This window comes from Nannobrachium achirus (assembly GCF_963921795.1).
Source record: "Nannobrachium achirus genome assembly, chromosome: 2".
NCBI lineage: Eukaryota > Metazoa > Chordata > Actinopteri > Myctophiformes > Myctophidae > Nannobrachium > Nannobrachium achirus.
Window position 1 is genome coordinate 59332057 of NC_137811.1, and position 25349 is coordinate 59357405.

At 41.6% G+C, this 25349-nt stretch overlaps 1 protein-coding gene across 1 annotated transcript in view; it reads right to left on the reverse strand.

Annotated features, from left to right (window-relative positions):
- Positions 1–702: 702 nt before the first annotated feature.
- The window catches only part of LOC308280444 (uncharacterized protein), a 51594-nt gene continuing 26947 nt past the window's right edge, over positions 703–25349 (reverse strand). The window contains exons 2-7 of the mRNA XM_080720711.1: positions 18298–18536; positions 17952–18023; positions 17606–17677; positions 17254–17331; positions 16408–16483; positions 703–1443 (exon numbers count right to left, since the gene is read on the reverse strand). Of these exons, the coding sequence (XP_080576837.1) occupies positions 16454–16483; positions 17254–17331; positions 17606–17677; positions 17952–18023; positions 18298–18536 (491 nt within the window). The 3' untranslated portion in view covers positions 703–1443; positions 16408–16453. The remainder of the gene's footprint in view (positions 1444–16407; positions 16484–17253; positions 17332–17605; positions 17678–17951; positions 18024–18297; positions 18537–25349) is intronic.

A 25349-nucleotide genomic window follows, 5' to 3' on the forward strand; every position in this document is an offset into this window, starting at 1 on the left:
TCTATAAAAAACTAAACATTTCCACGCTGTGACAAGATGACACCCGGCCACTTTCATTATCACTGAATACACCTTTAATGTGTGGCTAAACCGATCAACAGCTTAGTTGAGGTGGACCCTTGACGGCGTGAGATATCCAAAACAAGCCAGCCCAGCAGCAGCCGTCAACACATTAGATCACTGCAGATTTGTACATTTGTTTGTTTTATATGATTTGCACCTTTGTTATGATTACGGCGATTAGTATTATTGCTATCACCTGGGTGGGTGAGTCGTGTAACTTTCCCGACGTTAAGCTGTGTATGTGTGTAACAGTGTTCAACAACTAAACAACATAGCCAATAAGTGCAGATTTCAGCATGGGAAAAGGGGTGGAAAAATGCACCCTCCAACCGTTTTCTGGGTATGGGGATCTGTTACTTGTTCTTAGTCACCATCTCGTTATCCCAGTATTCCTATTCTTGCTGTTATGTTGCAAACTGTGTGTGAGCTGGCGAAAAAGCTTTGACAGCTATGACTGCTCACAGTCACGGAAGCTTGCCTTGGAAAGCTGCACAACAATTGCTAAGCTATCATTGGACAAAAGCTTTTCGGGAGGGGCATAGCTACAGGCTAATTGACATCGCCTCCCTAGAAACCATGGCACCAGTGAATGCCTGAATGGTGCCAACCCAGAACCTTTCAGCCCTGTTTGGAGCCGCATTGAAGAAACAGTGAAAAACAATAATACTCTACAACTAAGGATGCAGTAACGAAATGGTGAGGTTTTATTATTCAGTGTCCAAGGTCAAAAGATTATAACTAAAGTCACTCATCAAATAAACAAAGAGAACGTTGAAGTGTCAGAACAAATACTTTTCAAAAAAGCAAAATAACAGAACAGTTACTTTATAAACAAGGATTCCTTGACACCCACCAAAAAAACAGAACAGTTACTTCTTTATATTGAAAGAAAAAAAAAGTTACTCATCAGACAAAAAGCTTTTCGGGAGGGGCATAGCTACAGGCTAATTGACATCGCCTCCCTAGAAACCATGGCACCAGTGAATGCCTGAATGGTGCCAACCCAGAACCTTTCAGCCCTGTTTGGAGCCGCATTGAAGAAACAGTGAAAAACAATAATACTCTACAACTAAGGATGCAGTAACGAAATGGTGAGGTTTTATTATTCAGTGTCCAAGGTCAAAAGATTATAACTAAAGTCACTCATCAAATAAACAAAGAGAACGTTGAAGTGTCAGAACAAATACTTTTCAAAAAAGCAAAATAACAGAACAGTTACTTTATAAACAAGGATTCCTTGACACCCACCAAAATAACAGAACAGTTACTTCTTTATATTGAAAGAAAAAAAAAGTTACTCATCAAATAAACAAGGAGAACGTTGAAGTGTCAGAACAAATACTTAAAAAAAAAACTCAAGCCATCCAGATATGTGTTGATCTGTGGAGAGAGAGAGAGAGAGAGAGAAAGAGAGAGAGGGGTGTGTAAATATTTAAATAGGACTTATTCTTTCTCATCGTTGCATGTTGCTGATCGCCCATGGCCCCTTTATTTCCCAGTCAATCAATGCGGACAGGAACAATGAGTCCACGTTTTTAGATGTGTAATCTTTAGGGGTGTAACGATACATTTTAATAGATTCGATACATGGAAGATATTGGTTCATTCATGGCGATACGATTCGATTCACTGATTAAAATTGATATAGTTAACTAGAAATATTGTTCCTTAGAAACAATTGTGGGCTCGCTTCAAGCCAAAAAACAATGGCTATAAAAGTACAAAATGACGCAATCGGACTCTGCATGCGTGATTTGAGGCATTTTGTTCCAAAAATGTGTTTTGCAAAGGTTGACCCGCTGGTGGCGCTATAACAGGCCAATGTGAGAAGGGTGGCATCTGTTCCTTGACCTAGTGGGAATGTGCTTGCAATATTTCACGCCCATCGCAGGCTGTGTTCATGATTTGAGGTGTTTTTAGTCACTTTCTCGCTGCTTGCAGCTATATTTATTATTAGTATTTTATTATTTTTTTGTGTGCACTTCATAGGCATGTTAGATAAAGGTCCTTAGATTGTGTGTAGAATGTTTCATGCAAATTGCTAAAAAAAACGCTAAAAGGTTCCGTGCACGTGACGCGAAAATTCCAGAATAAAAACGGTTTAAGCGGTTTACAAACTGCTCAAAATGGTGGAAAATCTAAGGGCGGAGCTTACTTAACAAAGACGGCTTCCGCTTGAGTCAAGGCACGTGTGTAAGCAACTTGCAGGTCTTTAAACGAAACGAGGCATAACTTATGCCCATTTAAAGTTTGAATATTCAAACGCTTCGTATAGCGCCCCCCTTTGGCCAATAGGAATACAATTGGTTTCAGTGATATTTGGACTAACCCTCTACATGTTTCCAAAATGCCATGAACGAGTCACTTTGCATGTATGATTTAGAGGCCGAAGAATAATTTGCATAAAACCGCAATATTCATTGAATTATTAAAATCATTATTTAATGTACAAACTTCTCACCACATAGCCTGTGTAGATATAGGTTCAAATTTCATGTGAAAAAGGTTTCGTGCACGTAACACGAAAATCCCAGGAGGAGATAGATTTTTACAGTTTTTCATATAATTCCAAATTGTGGGAGATCTTAAGGTCAGAGGTCAAAAGTCAGAGGGTAAAAGTTGTTCGGCATGAGGAGATGCATACTTGTATACAGGTTTCATGGCTGTACGTATAACAGAGCATGAGCTATACCTGTTCAAAGTTTGCACTTTCGAAGGCTTCCTACAGCGCCACCATTTGGCCGATTGCTGTAAAAAGTAATAGCACATGTCGCCACAGTAAGCTGAACATATTGATGTTTTTATTTTCATTTTCTGTCCAAGTATGTAGGAGTAGAAGGAACCGAAGTTTTGAGGAGAACTTGATATGCTCTGGTTGATAGATAAACTAGAAAATATTGTTCCTTCGAAACAATTGTGGGCTCGCTTCAAGCCAGAAAACAATGGCTATAAAAGTACAAAATATCAAGATCGCAGGCAGTGCTCTCTTTGACATTACTGACACAATCGGACACTGCATGCGTGATTTGAGGCATTTTGTTCCAAAACTGGGTTATGCAAAAGTTGACCCGCTGGTGGCGCTATAACAGGCCAATGTGAGAAGGGTGGCATCTGTTCCTTGACCTAGTGGGAATGTGCTTGCAAGATTTCAGCTTGCAAGATTTCACGCACATCGCAGGCTGTGTTCATGATTTGAGGTGTTTTTTTTGGCCACTTTATCGCTGCTTGCAGCTATATTTAGGGCCCGAGCACACACAGTGTGAGAGGACCCTATTGTAATTGCAATGTTTATTCTTCTCCGAAAAGAATCGAGTTTTTGAGGCGCAAAACGTACTCCAAAAGTTGCGCAACTTTGCACGCACATTGCAGGTGGCGAAAAATTACGTAATTCCATTTTTTTAAAGGGGGCGTGGCCTAATGGCGCAGCAGCGCCCCCTACAACATTTCAACGCAACAGCCCCACTATACGGTTTCACCTACAAGTACAAAAATCGGTACACACCTGTATCATGTCCGGACTCACAAAAAAGTCTCTTGGCGCCACGTCCGAAACCAAACAGGGAGTCAGCCATTTTGACTAATTAGTGGCGTTTTGGTGCATTTTTGGCCGTTTTCACGGGTCGCACTTTAACAAACTCCTCATAGGGGGTTCATCGGATCAACATCAAATTCGCTCGACATACTCAAGACACCTTAACGATGAAAAGTTGTGCGAATCGTGAGTTTTCGTAAAACGGCGTGCCCGTGGCGAAGCGTCAAACTTCCTTCGCCAAACAGGAAGTGCCTCTATAAATCATGAACCGTTTGTCGTACAGACTCGTGGGTGATGTCATATGACTTGATTGAGAGTCCTTAACCATAATTTGCGCTTCCTTCGCCAAACAGGAAGTGCCCTTCACCAAACAGGAAGTGCCTCTTTATCTCATGAACCGTTTGTCGTACAGACGTGTGGGTGGTGTCATATGACTTGATTAAGAGTCCTTAAGCTTAATTGGTTTAACTAGCCCCGCCCCCTCTTCCGATTGGTTGCTGCCCCTTGTGATGTGGGTAGAGCTGCGAGGGCCCGGTCATCGCTGCTTGCAGCTTTAATTATTATTAGGGCCCGAGCACACACAGTGTGTGAGGACCCTATTGTAATTGCAAAGATTATTAGGGCCCGAGCACACACAGTGTGTGAGGACCCTATTGTATTTGCAAAGATTATTATTCTTCTTCTTCCGCCGAATGAATCGCGTTTTTGAGGCGCCAAACGTACTCCAAAAGTTGTGCAACTTTGCAAGCACATTACAAGTGGCGAAAAATTACGTAAATAAAAAAAAATAAAAGGGGGCGTGGCCTAATGGAGCAACAGCGCCCCCTACAATATTTCAACGCAACAGCCCCACTATACGGTTTCACCCACAAGTACGAAAATCGGTACACATCTGTATCGTGTCCGGACTCACAAAAAAGTCTCTCGGCGCCATATCCGAAACCAAACAGGAAGTCAGCCATTTTGACTAATTAGTGGCGTTTTGGTGTATTTTTGGCCGTTTGCACGTGTCGCACTTTAACAAACTCCTCCTAGGGGGTTAATCGGATCAACTTCAAGTTCGCTCGGCATACTCAAGACAGCTTAACGATGAAAAGTTGTGCGAATCGTGAGTTTTCGTAAAACGGCGTGCCCGTGGCAAAGGGTCAAACTTCCTTCACCAAACAGGAAGTGCCCCCTCTTCTGATTGGTCCATACTTGATTGTTCCTTTTTTTGGCTGTTACTCATCAACCGTTTATCGTACAGAGTTATGGCTGGTATCATATGACTTGACTAAGTGTCCTTCACCTTAATTGGTTTAACTAAGCCCCGCCCCCTCTTCTGATTGACCGAAGCTTTATTGTTCCTTTTTTGGCTGTTACTCATCAACCGTTTGTCGTACAGACTCGTGGCTGATGTCATATGACTTGATTAAGAGTCCTTAACCTTAATTGGCGCTTCCTTCGCCAAACAGGAAGTGCCCTTCGCCAAACAGGAAGTACCTCTATAACTCATGAACCGTTTGTCGTACAGACTCGTGGCTGATGTCATATGACTTGATTTTTTTCTAAAAAAAAATGTTTTTCTCAAAAAAAAAATTTTTCTCAAATTGTTTTTTTCTCAAATTGTTTTTTTCTCAAACATTTTTTTTTCTTAATTTTTTTTTTCTCAATTTTTTTTTTCTCAAAATGTGCCAAAACGCCACTAATTAGTCGAAATGGCTGACTTCCTGTTTGGTTTCTGATTGGCTGCTGGCCTTGTGACGTGGGTAGAGCTGCGAGGGCCCGGTCATCGCTGCTTGCAGCTTTAATTAGGGCCCGAGCACACACAGTGTGTGAGGACCCTATTGTAATTGTAAAGATTATTCTTATTCTTATTAGGGCCCGAGCACACACAGTGTGTGAGGACCCTATTGTAATTGCAAAGATTATTAGGGCCCGAGCACACACAGTGTGTGAGGACCCTATTGTAATTGCAAAGATTATTATTCTTATTTTCCCGAAAGTAAATCGCGTTTTTGAGGCGCCAAACGTACTCCAAAAGTTGTGCAACTTTGCAAGGACATCACAAGTGGCGAAAATTTACGTAATTAAAAATAATCAAAAGGGGGCGTGGCCTAATGGCTCAACAGCGCCCCCTACAAAACTTCGTGCCTCAAGCCCCACCATACGGTTTCACCTACACGTACGGAAATCGGTACACACCTGTATCATGTCCGGACTCACAAAAAAGTCTCTTGGCGCCATGTCCGAAACCAAACAGGAAGTCAGCTATTTTGACTAATTAGTGGCGTTTTGGTGCATTTTTGGCCGTTTTCACGGGTCACACTTTAACGAACTCCTCCTAGGGGGTTAATCGGATCAACTTCACATTCGCTCGGCATACTAAAGACACGTTAACGATGAAAAGTTGTGCGAATCGTGAGTTTTCATTAAACGGCGTGCCCGTGGCGAAGCGTCAAACTTCCTTCGCCAAACAGGAAGTGCCCCCTCTTCTGATTGGTCCATACTTGATTGTTCCTTGCTTTGGCTGTTACTCATCAACCGTTTATCGTACAGAGTTGTGGCTGGTATCATATAACTTGACTAAGAGTCCTTCACCTTAATTGGTATAACTAAGCCCCGCCCCCTCTTCTGATTGGCCGAAACTTGATTGTTCGTTTTTTTGGCTGTTACTCATCAACCGTTTATCGTACAGAGTTGTGGCTGGTATCATATGACAGGACTAAGGGTCCTTCACCTTAATTGGTTTAACTTAGCCCCACCCCCTCTTCTGATTGGTCGATTATTGATAGTTCCTATTTGCTATCTTTTCAATGGTTTGTAATAAGTGCAATAATGTAACTGTGTCTAGGTGTAATAACTGTGATAAATGTAATAGTGTAAAAAGTGTAATAAGTGTAATAAGTGTAATAAGTGTAATAGTGTAATAGTGTAATAAGTGTAATAAGTGTAATCGTGTAATAAGTGTAATAAGTGTAATAAGTGTAATAAGATTAGTGTAATAAGTGTAATAGTGTAATACGTGTAATAGTGTAATAGTGTAATAGCACAATAAGTGTAATAGTGTAATAAGTGTAATAGTGTAATAAGTGTAAAAGTGTAATAAGTGTAATAAGTGTAATAGTGTAATAGTGTAATAAGTATAATAGTGTAATAGCGCAATACGTGTAATAGTGTAATACGTATAATATTGTAATAGTGTAATAAGTGTGACAGTGAAATAGTGTAATAGCGCAATAAGTGTAATAGTGTAATAAGTGTAATAGTGTAATAGCACAATAAGTGTAATAGTGTAATAAGTGTAATAGTGTAATAGTGTAATAAGTGTAATAGTGTAACAGTGTAATAGTGTAATAGCACAATAAGTGTAATAGTGTAATAAGTGTAATAGTGTAATAGTGTAATAAGTGTAATAGTGTAACAGTGTAATAGTGTAATAGCGCAATAAGTGTAATGGTGTAATAGCGCAATAAGTGTAATAGTGTAATAAGTGTAATAGTGTAATAGCACAATAAGTGTAGTAGTGTAATAGTGTAATAGTGTAATAAGTGTAATAGTGTAATAAGTGTAATAGTGTAATAAGTGTAATAGTGTAATAGCACAATAAGTGTAATAGTGTAAAAGTGCAATAAGTGTAATAGTGTAATAAGTGTAATAGTGTAATAGGGCAATAAGTTTAAAAGGGCAATAAGTGTAATAGTGTAACAGGGCAATAAGTGTAATAGTGTAACCACTGCCCCTTGTGACGTGGGTAGAGCTACGAGGGCCCGGTCATCGCTGCTTGCAGCTTTAATTATTATTATTATTCTTCCGCCTAAAGAATCGTGTTTTTGAGGCGCAAAACGTACTCCAAAAGTTGTGCAACTTTGCACGCACATCACAAGTGGCGAAAAATTACGTAATTCAAAAAAAATAATAAGGGGGCGTGGCCTAATGGTGCAACAGCGCCCCCTACAAAATTTCAACGCAACAGCCCCACTATACGGTTTCACCTACAAGTACGAAAATCAGTACACACCTGTATCATGTCCGGACTCACAAAAAAGTCTCTTGGCGCCATGTCCGAAACCAAACAGGAAGTCAGCCATTTTGACTAATTAGTGGCGTTTTGGCGCATTTTTGGCCGTTTTCACGGGTCGCACTTTAACAAACTCCTCCTAGGGAGTTAATCGGATCAACTTCACATTCGCTCGGCATACTCAAGACACCTTAACGATGAAAAGTTGTGCGAATCGTGAGTTTTCGTAAAACGGCGTGCCCGTGGCGAAGGGTCAAACTTCCTTCACCAAACAGGAAGTGCCCCCTCTTCTGATTGGTCCATACTTGATTGTTCCTTTTTTTGGCTGTTACTCATCAACCGTTTATCGTACAGAGTTGTGGCTGGTATCATATGACTTGATTAAGAGTCCTTAACCTTAATTGACGCTTCCTTCGCCAAACAGGAAGTGCCCTTCACCAAACAGGAAGTGCCTTTATAACTCATGAACCGTTTGTCGTACAGACTCGCGGCTGGTGTCATACAATTTTTTCTCCAAAAAAATTTTTTTTCTCAAAATTTTTTCTCCAAAATTTTTTTTCTCAATTTTTTTTCTCAAATTTTTTTTTTCTCAAAAATCTTTTTTCTCAATTTTTTTTTCTAAATTTTTTTTTCTCAAAAATGTTTTTTTCTCAAAATTTTCTTTTTCTCAAAAAAATTTTTTTCCTCAAATTTTTTTTTCTCAATTTTTTTTTCTCAACAATTATTTTTTCTCAAAAACTTTTTTTTCACAATTTTTTTTTTTTCTCAAATTTTTTTTTTTCTCAAACAATGCGCCAAAACGCCACTAATTAGTCGAAATGGCTGACTTCCTGTTTGGTTTCTGATTGGCTGCTGGCCTTGTGACGTGGGTAGAGCTGCGAGGGCCCGGACATCGCTGCTTGCAGCTTTAATTAGGGCCCGAGCACACACAGTGTGTGAGGACCCTATTGTAATTGCAATGTTTATTCTTATTATTATTCTCCGAAAAGAATCGCGTTTTTGAGGCGCAAAACGTACTCCAAAAGTTGCGCAACTTTGCACGCACATCACAAGTGGCGAAAATTTACGTAATTAAAAATAATCAAAAGGGGGCGTGGCCTAATGGCTCAATAGCGCCCCCTACAAAACTTCGTGCCTCAAGCCCCACCATACGGTTTCACCTACAAGTACGAAAATCGGTACACACCGGTATCATGTCCGGACTCACAAAAAAGTCTCTTGGCGCCATGTCCGAAACCAAACAGGAAGTCAGCCATTTTGAATAATTAGTGGCGTTTTGGCGCATTTTTGGCCGTTTTCACAGGTCGCACTTTAACGAACTCCTCCTAGGGCGTTAATCGGATCAACTTCGAATTCGCGCAGCATACACAAGACACCTTAACGATGAAAAGTTATCAAAATCGTGAGTTTTCGTAAAACGGCGTGATGGTGGCGAAGTGTCAAACTTCCTTCGCCAAACAGGAAGTGCCTTTCGCCAAACAGGAAGTGCCTCTATAACTCATGAACCGTTTGTCGTACAGAGGCATGGGTGGCGTCATATGACTTGATTAAGAGTCCTTAACCTTAATTGGTTCAACTTAGCCCTGCCCCCACTTCTGATTGGCCGAAACTTGATTGTTCCTTTTTTTGGCTGTTACTCATCAACCGTTTGTCGTACAGAGTTGTGGCTGGTATCATATGACTTGACTAAGAGTCATACACCTTAATTAGTTTAACTAAGCCCCGCCCCCTCTTCTGATTGGCCGAAACTTGATTGTTCCTTTTTTTGGCTGTTACTCATCAACCGTTTGTCGTACAGAGTTGTGGCTGGTTTCATATGACCTGACAAAGAGTCCTACACTTTAATTGGTTTAACTTAGCCCCGCCCCCTCTTCTGATTGGCTGTTGCCCCTTGTGACGTGGGTAGAGCTGCGAGGGCCCGGTCATTGCTGCTTGCAGCTTTAATTCTTATTATTTTTTGAGCCGCAAAACGTACTCCAAAAGTTGCGCAACTTTGCACACACATCACAAGTGGCGAAAAATTTTGTATTTAAAAATAATCAAAAGGGGGCGTGGCCTAATGGCTCAATAGCGCCCCCTACAAAACTTCGTGCCTCACGCCCCACCATACGGTTTCACCTACATGTACGAAAATCGGTACACATCTGTATCATGTCCGGCCGGACTCACAAAAAAGTCTCTTGGCGCCATGTCCGAAACCAAACAGGAAGTCAGCCATTTTGACTAATTAGTGGCGTTTTGGCGCATTTTTGGCCGTTTTCACAGGTCGCACTTTAACGAACTCCTCCTAGGGGGTTAATCAGATCAACTTCAAGTTCGCTCGGCATACTCAAGACACCTTAACGATGAAAAGTTGTGCGAATCGTGAGTTTTCGTAAAACGGCGTGCCCGTGGCGAAGCGTCAAACAGGAAGGAAGTACCCTTCGACAAACAGGGAGTGCCTCTATAACTCATGAACCGTTTGTCGTACAGACTCGTGGCTGGTCTCATAAGACTTGATTATGAGTCCTTTACCTTAATTGGTTTAACTTAGCCCCGCCCCCTCTTCTGATTGGCCGAAACTTGATTGTTCCTTTTTTTGGCTATTACTAATCAACCGTTTGTTGTACACATTTCTGGGTGGAGTCATTTGACTTGTCTCAGAGTCCTTCACCTTAATTGGTTTAGCTTAGCCCCGCCCCCTCTTCTGATTGGCCGAAACTTTATTTGGGTTTATCTCATCAACCGTTTGTCGTACAGACTTTAGGGTGGAGTCATTTGACTTGTTTTCGGAGTCCTTCACCTTAATTGGTTTAACCTGGCCCCGCCCCCTCTTCTGATTGGTCGAAACCTTATTTGGGTTTATCTCGTAAACCGTTTTTTGTACAGACTTGTGGGTCGAGTCATCTGACTTGTTTCCTTGTCCTTAATTGGTGTAACTTAACCTCGCCCCCTCTTCTGATTGGCTGCTGCCCCTTGTGATGTGGGTAGAGCGGCGAGGGCCCGGTCATCGCTGCTTGCAGCTTTAATTATTATTAGGGCCCGAGCACACACAGTGTGTGAGGACCCTATTGTAATTGCAAAGATTATTATTATTATTATTATTCCGCCTAAAGAATGCTAATGCTAACATGCTAATGCTAACATATGCTAATGCTAACATGCTAATGCTAACATGCTAACAAGCACATGCTAATGCTAACACATGCTAATGCTAATGCTAACACATGCTAATGCTAATATGCTAATGCTAATTTCTAAGACATGCTAATGCTAACAAATGCTAATGCTAACATGCTAATGTTAACACATGCTAATGTTAATGCTAATATGCTAATGCTAAGACATGCTAATGCTAATGTTAACAAATGCTAATGCTAACATGCTAATGCTAACACATGCTAATGCTAACACATGCTAATGCTAACACATGCTAATGCTAACATTTTAATGCTAACACATGCTAATGCTAACACATGCTAATGCTAATATGCTAATGCTAACAAATGCTAATGCTGATTCTAAAATTCTAATGCTAATTGGCTGCTACCCCTTGTGACGTGGGTAGAGCTGCGAGGGCCCGGTCATTGCTGCTTGCAGCTTTAATTATTATTATTCTTCCGCCTAAAGAATCGCGTTTTTGAGGTGCCAAACGTACTCCACACTGCCCACACTTCTCTCACGTCGCGTGCACGCGCATTGACGCGCGTGCACAAGTGATGCGCGTGCCGGCAGGCTGGCTGCTGGTCTGTCATCAAGTACCTACAGTACCGCAGACAGAGTGCAGAAGCCAGGCAAGTACAGAGCAGATCGTCCACCGATTGGTTGTAATATTGCCATGACAACCAACAAGGCAACAACCAACCAAGCAGCAAGCTGACTGCCCCTTCGGGCTATGGGATAAGACTCACTGTCCAACCAACCAACCAACCAAGAACCAACTACGTGTCTGTGTTTACTTCTTCAAACGTTAAGCGGTTCATAGCCTGCAGCAGTTTGTTTGTTTGTTGTGAATTTTTGTTACCTTAATGGATTATCTACCCAAGTATTATACCAGCACTGTCTGTACAACGGCAACGTGGTGCTACACGTGAGTAAATAAACATGTCTTATTCTTATTGGAGGGCTGGTTAGGGAAGACATAATGCCTATATTAACTATTATATTAAGCCTAAAACGGTTCTGTTATGCCGCCGTGCATTAACCATGTGAATTGTGAAATATCTCTTGTGAAAAGTCTTTAGGAAATATTGATATTATATTACAGGTCGTTCTGACCCAGCAATTGGTTGAAATAGGCTCGCCTGCCGTGCTGAAATGAGCATGATTGACACAGCAGATGGTAATAGAATATTTGAGAATGGATTAATGAATTGGAAATATCAGTTGTGCAGCTATTTTGCATGGTTTAGCTGATGGTCTGGTCATCAAATGTGTCCCAATCTCACTGAGAGCCAGTCATCTCGGAAAGTACAGCTTTAGACAGGGACTGAAAATACTTTTTTTTTTTTTTACTAAAATGTGATAAAGCCACTAAAGCGTTTCATAAATTTCAGGCTACATTTCACTTAAACGCCAGAGCTTAACTCTGCATGTAAATAAGACTTTTTTAATTAATGTGAGAGATCCGTCAGGTCATTTGCAGGTTAAACATTTATTTAGAACTTGAATATCTCAAAAGTAGTATTTCAGCATGGCATTCCCTCTCTTGATGTACCTTATTGCTCTTTACTGTACTCTGTTCTTGTTTTTCTTTTACCTTTTTTATTTATCTTTTTCTTACTTTGTAAATAACCTTATACTGCTGTGCTGCCTCTGGGCAACTGATTTTCCCCCTTGGGATAATAAAGGTATATCTATCTGTCTATTTTTGCCGCGTGCAGAACCGTTTTAAAACGTCACGCGATGCGCGTGCACATTGGCGCGCGTGCACGCGCATTGGCGCGCGTGCACGAATGTGCGTGCACGCGCGTCCGTCAGTGCGTGCCCACACTTCCAAATCTAGCACTACAACACTGTACGTATAACAGAGCATGAGCTATACCTGTACAAAGATCGCACTTTCGAAGGCTTCCTGGGATCATTTTTTAAGTGTGCCTGCCATGCAATGGCAAAACACTTATTGTAATCCGCCATACTTAATTAGGGTAGTTAATGATCCCACAAATTTCGGCACGTAATAACTGCCGCACAATTTACGCCACCGCCACAATATATACATCAAAACGTGCGGCTCGGCCGGGAATGGTGCTATTACTTTTCTTTCCGATCCGCGTTACCATTGCGACGTAATTCGCAAAAAACTACGCCCAAAAACCCCATTGATTTAGAATGGGAAAGATTTCGGCACGTAATAACTGCCGCACTATTTACGCCACCGCAGCAATATCTACATCAAAACGTGCAGCTCGGCCGGGAATGGTGTGCTATTACTTTTCTTTCCGATCCGCGTTACCATGGCAACGTAATTTGTAAAAAAAACTACGCGCAAAAACCCCCATTGACTTTGAATGGGGGACTCGAAAAAAAAAAAAAAAACAGAAACTTTGGCGCCACATAACTCTGCCATACTTTTGCCTAGCAACGTCATTTAAACTTTAAAATGCACACACAACTTTCGTCTTTTTCCGGCCAATAGGGATGAGCTGTAATTGATTAAGCCCCGCCCCCTCTGTAACAGGGAGTTCCCTTCGCCAAACAGGAAGTGCCTCTACATCTCATGAACCGTTTGTCGTAGAGACGCGTGGATGGTGCCATATGACTTGATTGAGAGTCCTTAATCTTAATTGGGGCCTAATTGGCCAAACAGGAAGTGCCCCTCGCCAAACAGGAAGTGACCCTGTATCTCATGAACCGTTTGTCGTACAGACGTGTGGGTGTTGTCATATGACTTGATTAAGAGTCCTTAACCTTAAATGGTGTTTCCTTTGCCAAACAGGAAATGCCCTTCACCAAACAAGAAGTGCCTCTATATCTCATGAACCGTTTGTTGTTTAGAGACGATAATGTTAAAGCTAATGCAAAAAATGCTGTTGAAAAATCTAAGGCTAATCTAACGCTAATGCTAACACCAAATATCTAACGCTAATGCTAACACCAACCGCTACAGAAGGTTGCACACACTTGGCTAGCTGCAGGCACACTTAAAATTAAGAAATTTTCTTTTCTAGTTTTTTATTTATTTTTATTAAGTATGGCGGATTACAATAGGTGTTTTGCCATTACATGGCATGGCAGGCACACTTAATGACAATATCTAAAGTGTGCTCACCTTACAGGTGAGCCCACAATAAATAATGACAATATCTAAAGTGTGCTCGCCAACTATTTAGCAAAGAATTTAAATATGTGTGAAATGTGTTGATAGTGCAGGTTTTTAAGGGAAACATGTATTATTATCAAACATATAATTTTCGAGATGTCTGAGTGAGTGTCTGTCTGCCTGAAACAGCTTTTCTCCTCAGTGGCTGGAGCAATTGATCTGAAATCGCATCACCATTAGCATATGAACAGACCTGACATAACTGTGAAAAAATTATAATAATTAGTCGGGCCGGGCCGGGCTCCGGGTTCCGTCACTCAAACAAAAAACAACAGAGAAAAGGCGCATATCTGCTGTCTGTATATCTGCAGCGCAGCATTGAAGCCTGCCTAAGTTCCTAACCAATGGACCAAGGATAATCGGTGACGCATACGGAAGTATAGTCTATCAGTCTCATAGAGCAGTCTGGTTGTTGTGATGACGTCACAATCGAAACCTTTGGATATACGGAAATTCTGCCACAGGCAGCGAGTCACCGCGGCTACGATGAAAGTTTGGAGCTGCATGTTAAATTAAAAGGCAGCAGGCAGTTTCACAAGTTTGTAATAACTTATAAATCCAAGAAAAGTACATTCAAAGCGGAACCAACCTGGATATATTGACAAGGACTTAAGAGGATTGTATTACAACAACATCAACAACATGATCAACCTAAAAGCACCATACGTTGACATCCTTACCTTAAAGAGATGATCGTCTCGTCTGGTAAGATATTAATAATTCCATTATGCTTTCTGGTTAATCAAGTGTCCTTTGCTGCTGTGTGCATTAATTTATATTAACGGTTTACAGCCGCAGCGTGCCGCTTGTTACATGAGTTGTGTATGTTTAAGCATGGTGGCCAGCCCAGGTCGTGTCGCGCACCAAACATAACAGATCTGCAAGCCCAGAATGCAAGCCAGATGAACACGTTTTGGGTTTATAGATCTGTCGAGCGGCAGCCTGTGTTTGATGCGTCACCGTTGAAAGGACGAAACATAAATCACGCAGGCAGCGACAGTGCGAGGGAGAGAGAGGATGAGAGCTGTATGATTGAGATAACGTTAGCCCATTTTGTGCAGAACCTTGCATGTTTCATGAACAATTTAACACGTGAAGTTGCCATTTCGCCAACTATTATGTGTCCATTCTCTCACTGTTGTAATTTGAGACACTGGTGTGGTGCTGCCTACTGGCAACATTTCTTTTTCTTTTCTTTCTTTTTTTTTTTTTTTTTTCTCTCTCTCGGGCTTTCGGGCCGAAAATGATGATTATTGTTAGGGTCGGGCTGGGCTTCGGGTCGGCCCACTCGGGCCCAGTTAGGGCCGGGCCTTAATTTTCAGGCCCGTTGAGAACTCTATCCCACATCCCATAACCCACACACTGCACATCATTTCGGAGCTCATATCTTTGAACGGGTAAGGGCTAGTGTATATAAATAAGTAAACCCAGCGATTATCTGGCAAATACATGGACATTGTATTTGAACACACATGGACAAACCTTGACATGAACATAAAAGAATTGACAGAGTCAATTTTGACAAGTGTGCCTGCAGCTCGCTAAATGTGCAACCTTGTGCAGCGGTTTGGACTGTGAGACCATCCACCAAGTTGCCTGTGTTTTGTTTTGAGAGGGTCGATCCCCCTGAAAAACGCATTCTGGCTAGAGCCCGACCGATACCATTTTTTCCGACCGATACCGATATCCGATGTTGGAGAGTGCTAGAGCACCGATATCGATATTTTGAAAAAATATTTTTTTATTCATTTAATTGACTGCTCGCCCCTCTCTGTGGATTTTCACATAGGCCTACACACCTTCCTTCACCGCAACATGAAAAATCTGAGTTAGACAGTGCATGTGGTGAGTGAACGAAACACGAGAGGCAGCAGCTCCAGTAGTGTTGGCTTGCATCTTATACTATTATACTAATATACTAGTAATAGCACACCATTCCCGGCCGAGCCGCACAATTTGATGTATATATTGCGGGGGTGGCGTAAACCCCATTCTAAGTCAATGGGTTTTTTTGTACGTAGTTTTTTACAAATTACGTCGCCATGGTAACGCGGATCGGAAAGAAAAGTAATAGCACACCATTCCCGGCCGAGCAGCATATTTTGATGTATATATTGCAGGGTTGGTGTAAATCGTGCGGCAGTTATTACTTGCAGAAATGTCCCCTATTCTAAGTCAATGGGGTTTTTGGGCGTCGTTTTTTGCGAATTCATTTGTGTGTGGTAATGTGGTTGGGCATGGTCAATAAAATGTCTGTTGGTCCCAGAGTTTAATGGACCAGTTTCCCTCCAGAGGTGAAAAACTCACAAACGCACAGCATCTTTAGGTGATAGCTTATCACCTAAAGAAGTTGAGGTGATAGCTCTTCACCTCAGACTATGATAATAGCCTTTACTCCTTCGTGTCACTGTCTTGACAGGTCTCATGGATATTCTCTGGTCCTCTCTCAAAGCCTCAGAAAGTTGATCCTTCAAATTCAAAAGCCTGTGCCTCCTAATACATGGTATTTACCTGGACGAATAGATTGGAAGTCGTTTGGATGAAGTTTGGTCCTGCCTTAGGTTGCCTTCGGATCCTGGGTTCTCAGCTTGGGCACACAAAAATGAAATAATGTCACTTGTATTGCCAGAAACTGCCGGGTATCGTTTGGGTTTTATCCTACACTAGGGCTGTCACAATTATTACATAATCGTAATTATTATTTGACACAATCGCGATTATTTTTCAAAAAAAATAGTGGAAATAGCAGATCCACAAGCTCACAACGCGTCGCATCGCAAAGCGTTGTGAGCTTGTAGATCGGCTATGTCCACTATCAATGTTCTTTTTCATGTATAAGGTTGTCAGTAATTTCTTTGTACGTATATTTAGGTTACGCGTCATATCTGCGATATCTGTGCAACTTCAAAGCCTAAAAGCCAAACAGGAATGTAATTGTCAACTACAAATACCCAATTAAATTGTTAATCGCAATTATTTGAGTGACAATTAATCGTCATGTAAAATGTCATAATCGTGACAGCCCTATCCTACACCAGTGCTAAACAGGTACTTTCAACAATGGTGCCAGCACCAATACTTTTCAATTCAAAACAAAAGAACAGAACTGAAAGAAAGAACTGCAACACATAACAAAATGAATGTTACTTTATATCGATAACTGAATTTCCCCACTACAAACGGTAGCAACACTATGATGGACACTTAATAAAGTGTTATGATGACTGTTGTGCACTTGTAGTTTGGCTATTTTTGCCGAGTGACAGTCATACGATATAGTATACATTCAGCACTAAACCGTTTTTACCTTTAAAAATGTGCACCCCTTTTGGGGTTCTTGTTGCCAAGTACACCCACCTTAAAGAAGTTGACGGGGATCGGCTGCCCGGCAATCAGTTTGGGTCTCTCTCCTTGCTGGGGGATGCGTATTAAGTCCTTGGTGGGAATATTAGACAAATCAAAATGAATGTTACTTTATATCGATAACTGAATTTCCCCACTACAAACGGTAGCAACACTATGATGGACACTTAATAAAGTTAACTCAGGATAGCATTTAGGAAAGTGTTATGATGACTGTTGTGCACTTGTAGTTTGGCTATTTTTGCCGAGTGACAGTCATACGATATAGTATACATTCAGCACTAAACCGTTTTTACCTTTAAAGTCGTGCACCCCTTTTGGGGTTCTTGTTGCTAAGTACACCCACCTGTAAGATGTTGCCGGGGGCCTCTTCTTGCTGGGAGAGGTTGGCGGGTACGCCTGTACCCGCAATATTGCCCTTGGTGGGAATATTAGACAAATCAAAATGAATGTTACTTTATATCGATAACTGAATTTCCCCACTACAAACGGTAGCAACACTATGATGGACACTTAATAAAGTTAACTCAGGATAGCATTTAGGAAAGTGTTATGATGACTGTTGTGCACTTGTAGTTTGGCTATTTTTGCCGAGTGACAGTCATACGATATAGTATACATTCAGCACTAAACCGTTTTTACCTTTAAAGTCGTGCACCCCTTTTGGGGTTCTTGTTGCTAAGTACACCCACCTGTAAGATGTTGCCGGGGGCCTCTTCTTGCTGGGAGAGGTTGGCGGGTACGCCTGTACCCGCAATATTGCCCTTGGTGGGAATATTAGACAAATCAAAATGAATGTTACTTTATATCGATAACTGAATTTCCCCACTACAAACGGTAGCAACACTATGATGGACACTTAATAAAGTTAACTCAGGATAGCATTTAGGAAAGTGTTATGATGACTGTTGTGCACTTGTAGTTTGGCTATTTTTGCCGAGTGACAGTCATACGATATAGTATACATTCAGCACTAAACCGTTTTTACCTTTAAAGACGTGCACCCCTTTTGGGGTTCTTGTTGCTAAGTACACCCACCTGTAAGATGATGCTGGACGCCAAATCTCCCGCAAGTGCCTTGATTTCGTCCAAAGACATAGGCACGTCTGTTGCTGTCAAGACATTGACATTGCTGCCAGAAGGTCTCAACTCTATGTTGAGTGCTACTTCGGGACCCCTGTTTTGTCTCTTCCCTCCAGGTCTTGGCATCGCTTGACTGTAGCTGAATTGGACGCTGTCACCGTGGGACGATTGAGGTTGAGGTTCAGGTTCAAGAGCTATGGAAAAAAACAACACATTCAGTGCTTGTATCAGTTTCTTTGAGTCTAAGTTAGGGCTGTACGACTTTGGGAAAATATTTAATTGCGATTTTTCTGACTAATATTGTGATTGCAATTTGATTCGCGACATTTATATATTTGTTTCAAGGTAGGATAAGTGAGTTTTTTGGTTAAAACAAAATGTTTCTTGTTAAAAGGTTGATATAATACATTATTTTAACCAAAGAAAATCACTTCAAGACCTTAAGTCAAGCTTCCGTTGAATATTTATTGTGTAATGCATTTAAAAATAAATGATTAATACTAACTAGGCTAATTGGCAATCATGCAAATGGTTTGATTCAGTTCAGTTATATTTCCAAAAGATTCCCTTTTATTTTGCTTTAGCAATATAAATCTCAGTAATAATGCCTCTCATTGTCAAGGAAGAAAGTACCATATGTCGCTGCCTTGCTTTCATCAAGGCAAAAAAGGTTTCACATGTGTGCTGGGGCAGACTTGCCAACACTCCTGAATTCCTCAGGAATCTCCTGAATTTTGACCCAATCTCCTGCCATAATCCTGAATACATCTAATCTAAAACATTTCGGGGGAGGACCTCCAGACCCCCATTTGTGGAGTTACACGCCCGCCTCAAACTACCCCCAAATAATCTCCTGAATTCTGAATGTTGGCAACCCTGGTTCTGAGGACGGAGGAGGGGAGCCACAGGGCCGAGGGCATTTAGGAAAAGAGAGACACCACAGTGACTTGTATCATTCGGTATACGGCTGAAAAGGATTCAGCACATACAAACCATATAGAAACAACAAATCCAACTACAATACCCATTTTCAACTGTTATTATTGTTTATTATTTGTCACTCGCTTTGGCAATGTAAACATATGTTTTCTGATCCTAAGAAAGCTCCTTTTAACTAGAACGCTACCGGTGAAAAAATACCCCACTGACACCCCAGTTAGACAGTGGACAAACCCCTGTCTATTAGACAGGGGTGCAGGGGGTCGCCGGTAGAGATGCAATTTATGCTCTTTGAAGTGAGCCAGAGCCATGGATCTGGCTCACTTAAAAGAACCGTTCAAAAGACTGGCTCGTTCGGCTCATTTGGCTCATTGTATATTTACATATTTTTAAGAAGCATTCGTTGAAACATGAATACACAAGGTGGAACCACATTCCTCTGCTGACAGTTGAGATCACAATTTTGTATTTACCCTTCTTATAAAACATGTGCGTGTGAATTAAGCTACCTTGACTTGTTATTCATGCAACACTAAATAAACCAAGCAGGCAACCATGAAATCGCTCCTCCCCTTGTTCTCTCTCTCTCTCTCTCTCTCTCTCTCTCTCTCATAAGAAGTCAGTGCTCAGTTGAGTAGCAAGGAGGAGCTTTGTTAAACCCATAGGTTAAACCCCCCCTCCCCCCAAATGAACCAAATGAACGGCTCCCTAATCCGCGAACCGGACCCCATCGTTCACTTCAAAGAGCCGTTCAAAAGATTCGATTTGTTCGCGAACGTCACATCTCTAGTCGCCGGTCGCAGCAACCTCCAGCAAAACAATGGGAACGATGGGACTGAAGTAAAGATAGCAATTCACATATTCGCTCTTCCGGGCTTTTTTTCAAAACCACAAACAAATTCTCATTCTTATTCTGGTTAGATAAAGAAACAACTACAACTTGATTTTCATCCCCAAAAAACAACCTCTGAGTTTAACAGATTACATGCGTCTCTATGGACTGATTTACACTGCCACCCAAATCTAGCCTCAATCAGATCTTTGTCACATCAAAAGTGGAATCTGATTTGTTTTAAATGTCTAAATGCAGAAAGGCCACATGTAGGACACATGAAATCCGATTTAGAAAAAACACATCCAGAGGTGGTTTCAAATCCAATCCAAATCGGATTTCAGGACATCTGTCTGTCTGAAAGCAGTAACCACATCCACCCCAAAGTTATACGCAAGTCACATCAAACTGACCAAACGTCACATGATGCAGCAGAGCTAGGCAGACGCAGGTCCTGGAGCTCCACAAACGTATCCTGTTTTATCACACTTATTGAATCATTACATGCAAACAAAGTGGTGGTTCATCTATCTGAAGGCAGTTCTGCTAACGAGATCCGCTTTGTCCAGAAATAAACAACGACATAACGACGAAATGGAAGAAAGTATTCCACCAGTGGTGACGGCTACACCAGGCAGTTTATCTGCTAATGTTGCTAGCACGAGAATGGAGCAGATTCACGCATACTTCAAGAGATCAGAAGGGGTAATAGGACACTTTCTGACAAGCTGGAGTGGTTGGACTCTACAACTGACGAAATCAATCACTCCATTGCTGAACTGAGGAATTCAATAGATGGGGTGAGCACACGCATTACTGAGGCGGAGGAGTGCATCTGCGCAACTGAAGACAAGCTCGGCTCGGTGGACGCTGATGTTAACAAAGTGCGTCGTGAAGAAAATGTTGTTTTACTTGGTAAGATCAACCAGCTTGAAAATTATAGCCGTCGTAACAGCATTCACATGACGGGCTTGGTTGAGGGAAGTGAACCCAAGACCGACCATTTCATTACTGATCTGATTACGACTGTTTTGGGTAAGGAACATTTTACTGAACCACTGATAATTGAACGCTTACACCGGACAGGTGGTCCACGACCTGCTCCAAAATCAAGACAGCGCCCGAGAATGATGCTCATTCGCTTTCTCAAATGCCAAGACAGAGACAAAATTCTACGCCTCTCCAGAAAGCAGTCAATGGAGAATGGTCCCATGACTTTTAATGGTATGACCCTATCGTTTTATCCTGATGTGACTGATAAGTTACTGAAATGTAAAAAGGGTTAGTGCCCAAGTGAAAAAGGAGTTACTGAAGAGAAACTTAACTCTTTCCATGCCACAGAAGTAGATTGACGAGAATCATTGATTAGGCAATTAGGCCACAGACGTAGGTTGACGAGAAAAGTAGTTAACAGAAAGTACCCCCCCTAGCTGACACTCTTCCCCACCCTGTGACAAAGTTTGGGAGTTCTGCCATTTAAAAAGGAAATATATTACATTTTCAATTCACACCAACCACACTTCTGAATTCTCACATCGACACATCCCCAAAACCAGCTCTGCTCCTTCCAAAGCTAAACAGAGCCATACCGCAGTGCCGCCACTCTGTTCAGCCCAGAGGGAGAAAGACACACACACACACACACACAGATCTGCAGCAGCCTGGGCAGAGTTATGACGTATAGCTTGTGCGACTGGTGACCAGTTCGACACAACAGAAAGGATGGCGGAACATGATGAAGAAGTGTTTACTTTTCACGGCTGGAAGTGAGTTTGTGAGCGTCAAAGATGCCAAGAACATTATTGTCTGTTGTACACTTTGCGTGGGCAATAAAACACTTTCCACAGCAAAAAATACGACATCTAACTTGTTGAAGCACCTGGAAAAAATGCACGCCAATGTTAAGCTGGCAGTCACTGAAGCTGCTACCCCTGCCGCTAACAAGGATGGCCCCTCCGACCCAAAACAGCAGAAACTGGATTTCAGAAGAGATATTCCTAGATTAAATCAAGACGAGCTGAAGAAGCTGGTGGCTGGGTATGTTGTAGAGGAAATGTTACCCTTATCCACAGTGGACAAGCCCTCATTTCGAAACATCATTGACAAAATACCTGTGAAACCCGATGTCAGCCTGCCACAGAGAAAATCATTTTCTTCTTGGATGGATGGATGGATGGATGGATACCTTTATTATCCCAAGGGGGAAATTCAGTTGTCCAGTTGTAGTAGCACAGCAGTATACAGTTATTTACAAAGTTACAGAGAAGTAAGAAAAAAGATAGATAAGAGAAAGAAACAAAAAACAAGAGCAGTACAGTACCCATAAAGAGAAGGTGCATCAATAGAGGGGGCGAATAATATATAAGTATACATGAAGTGTCTTACAAAAAGAGACCGTAACAGTCAATGCTAGTTAGTGCAACAAGTATCTCACTGTCATTGTTAAACAAAGCAAAATACTCAGAAACTACCAAAACAACCTAGTGCAATATCAAAAATCGGTGCGAAAAAACAAAACAGCTCAGGGAAGAAGAAACTAGGAAGCGTGTCACTGCAAGACTCACATGAGCACTCTCCCTGGAAGGTCCTTAGGGGTCAAAGCCAATACAGCAACAGTTCTGTCAGTCCAAGTTAGGAAGGAAGTCCTTTTCAATCGTCCGTTATGTGTCTTGTTGTACAGCTTAAAGGGATATAACACTTTCAAAACCTTTTTATCGTCTAATCAGGCTTTTATGAACAGCATGAACAGTTTTTAATTTACTTGATTCAGTATTTAGATATTTGATGTAAATGTTACCAGGCCCTCCAGCACGCCCAGGCCCCAGGGCCTCTCCCCACACACACTCATTGTAACTTCAAACTCCATTTTAACCATGATAGATTCATTCAAAACACACATTATTTTTTTCTGCTGACTCATACTACCCTCCTGATACGTGAGCAGGCCGTGTTTTTTCCATAACGTTTTTCATGTATTTTTAATAATTCTTTTGGAAAATGGAAAACATTAAATACAATTATATTTTATTGAAAATAAATGAAAAAGGTTTTTGAAAAAACACGGCCTGCTCACGTATTAGGAGGGTATTGTGAGTCACCAGGAAAAATAATGGGTGTTTTTAATGAATCTATCATGGTTAAAATAAAGTTTGAAGTTACAATGTGTGTGTGTGGGGAAAGGGCCTGGAGGAGGAGGGCCTGGTAACATTTACATCAAATATCTAAATATTGAAAGTAAATTAAAAACTGTTCATGCTGTTCATAAAAGCCTGATTAGACGATAAAAAAGTTTTGAAAGTGTTATATCCCTTTAAGGGCGGCCGGTACGAAAGATTTTCCTAGTCTCTCACATCTCTGTCTTGGGTAGGCAAAGCGGTCGTTTCCTCTCTTACTCCAGTAACTGGTGATCTCCAGATGGAGGGGGTGAGAGGAGTTCTCCAAGATGGAATCTAGCTTCCTCGCTGTTCGCACCCTGGTTACTTCATCCATCCCCTGCAGAGAGGACCCAACGACAGAGCCTGCTTTCCTCACCAGTCTGTTTAGGTTAAACGTGTCACCTACTCTGTTGTTTTCACCCCAGCATGTTATACCAAAAAAAGAGGACGCTTGCCATGACAGACTGGTAGAACATCTGTAACATCCTATTGCACACACCAAACGATCTCAGTCTTCTCAGGAGGAACAGCCTGCTTTTTCCCTTGCTGTGAATCGCCTGCGCATTGTCCGACCAGTCCAGTCCACTATTCAGGTGTACTCCGAAGAATTTGTAGTTATCCACAAGCTCAACCACCTCTCCGTTAATGGTGCTTGGCACAGGGGGACTCTCTTGGAAGTACGGAAGTCCACCACCATCTCCTTGGTCTTACTAGCGTTGAGCCTGAGATGGTTAGCCTCGCTCCACTGCACAAAGTCCCTCACCACACCATCATCGTGCTCAGCCATGTTGTCACCCGAGATCTTGCTGACCACCACGGTATCACCTGAGAACTTCTGCAGATGACAGGTCTTGGAATTGAAGCGGATGGAAATTAAATTGAAGGCCACTTTAGGCGAGGTAGACTTTGTTTCCACTACAGCTGACATCTGGACGGCAAACAACAAGAGCTACCTAGGAGTTACAGTGCACTGGATGAGCCCTATAACTTTGGAGCGACACAAGGCAGCTATTGCATGTAAAAGAATTAAAGGCAGTCACACATTTGATGTCATTGGCTCAGAAATAGATAACATCCATTCATCATATGGACTTGTTGGCAAAGTTGTAGCCACTGTGCGCACAAGCTGGGGGCCACTGTGCCAACTAGACGGGGGGGAGGAAGAAAGATTGAGAGGAGAGAGAAAGGTAGAGAAAAGGAGAGAAAGAGAGGAAAAATAGGAAAAGAGAGAGTGAAAGAAACATACAGCTATTTACAGCTATTAGTATATGTCATTGTGTATTTTTGGGAATTTTTCATATAGATTCTTGTAAACCATGTTTTTTCTGTTCTATAGACCCAGTTGGATACAAAAAAAAACAGTTTCCATTTTTTCCCCCCCACTCTGGCCATGGTTTGCCACCATGGCAATATAATGCTGTGTGTGCCAATATGTTGTGTCTGTCTGTATCTCTGTCTACATAATTTCTCCAAATCTGCTAAACCAATCTTCACCAAATTTGGTGCACAAGTGTATGATGTGCCCCAGAAGACCCCAAAACATTTTGGCAATGATTCGCCAATAGGTGGCGCTACAGCAACCAATTCAAAAAGCAAATTCATAATTACTTACAAGCTACCCGTCCAATTTTAATCAATCAAACTTGCTGGGTTGTTGCACTATAGACTGAGGCACATGCCCAGCATTTGACCACAATCCACCTGTAGGTGGCGCTACAGCCACAGATTCAATATGCAAATACACAACGGTGCAAAAGCAACCAGACGATTTTTAACAAATAACTTATTTAATCAGAAACAGAAAGTGTTTAATTTCAATTCAAAGGGTTTATTTGTCTTGAACCTTTGATAAAATGGAACATGAATCCTTGATAATAAGAGAACTAAAATAATAATAATACCCAAAAGGAACGCTCAACAGTACCCATTCTCAACTTAAAGAATCAATCACAGGCATCATCATCATCACTCTCAGCGTCATCATTTGGAAGATTTTTACATGAATCTTCTGCAGCTTCACATTTGCAGAGCTCTGTGCATGGAAGATTATTGACTTTGCAAGAACAGCGGCCGGTGCATTT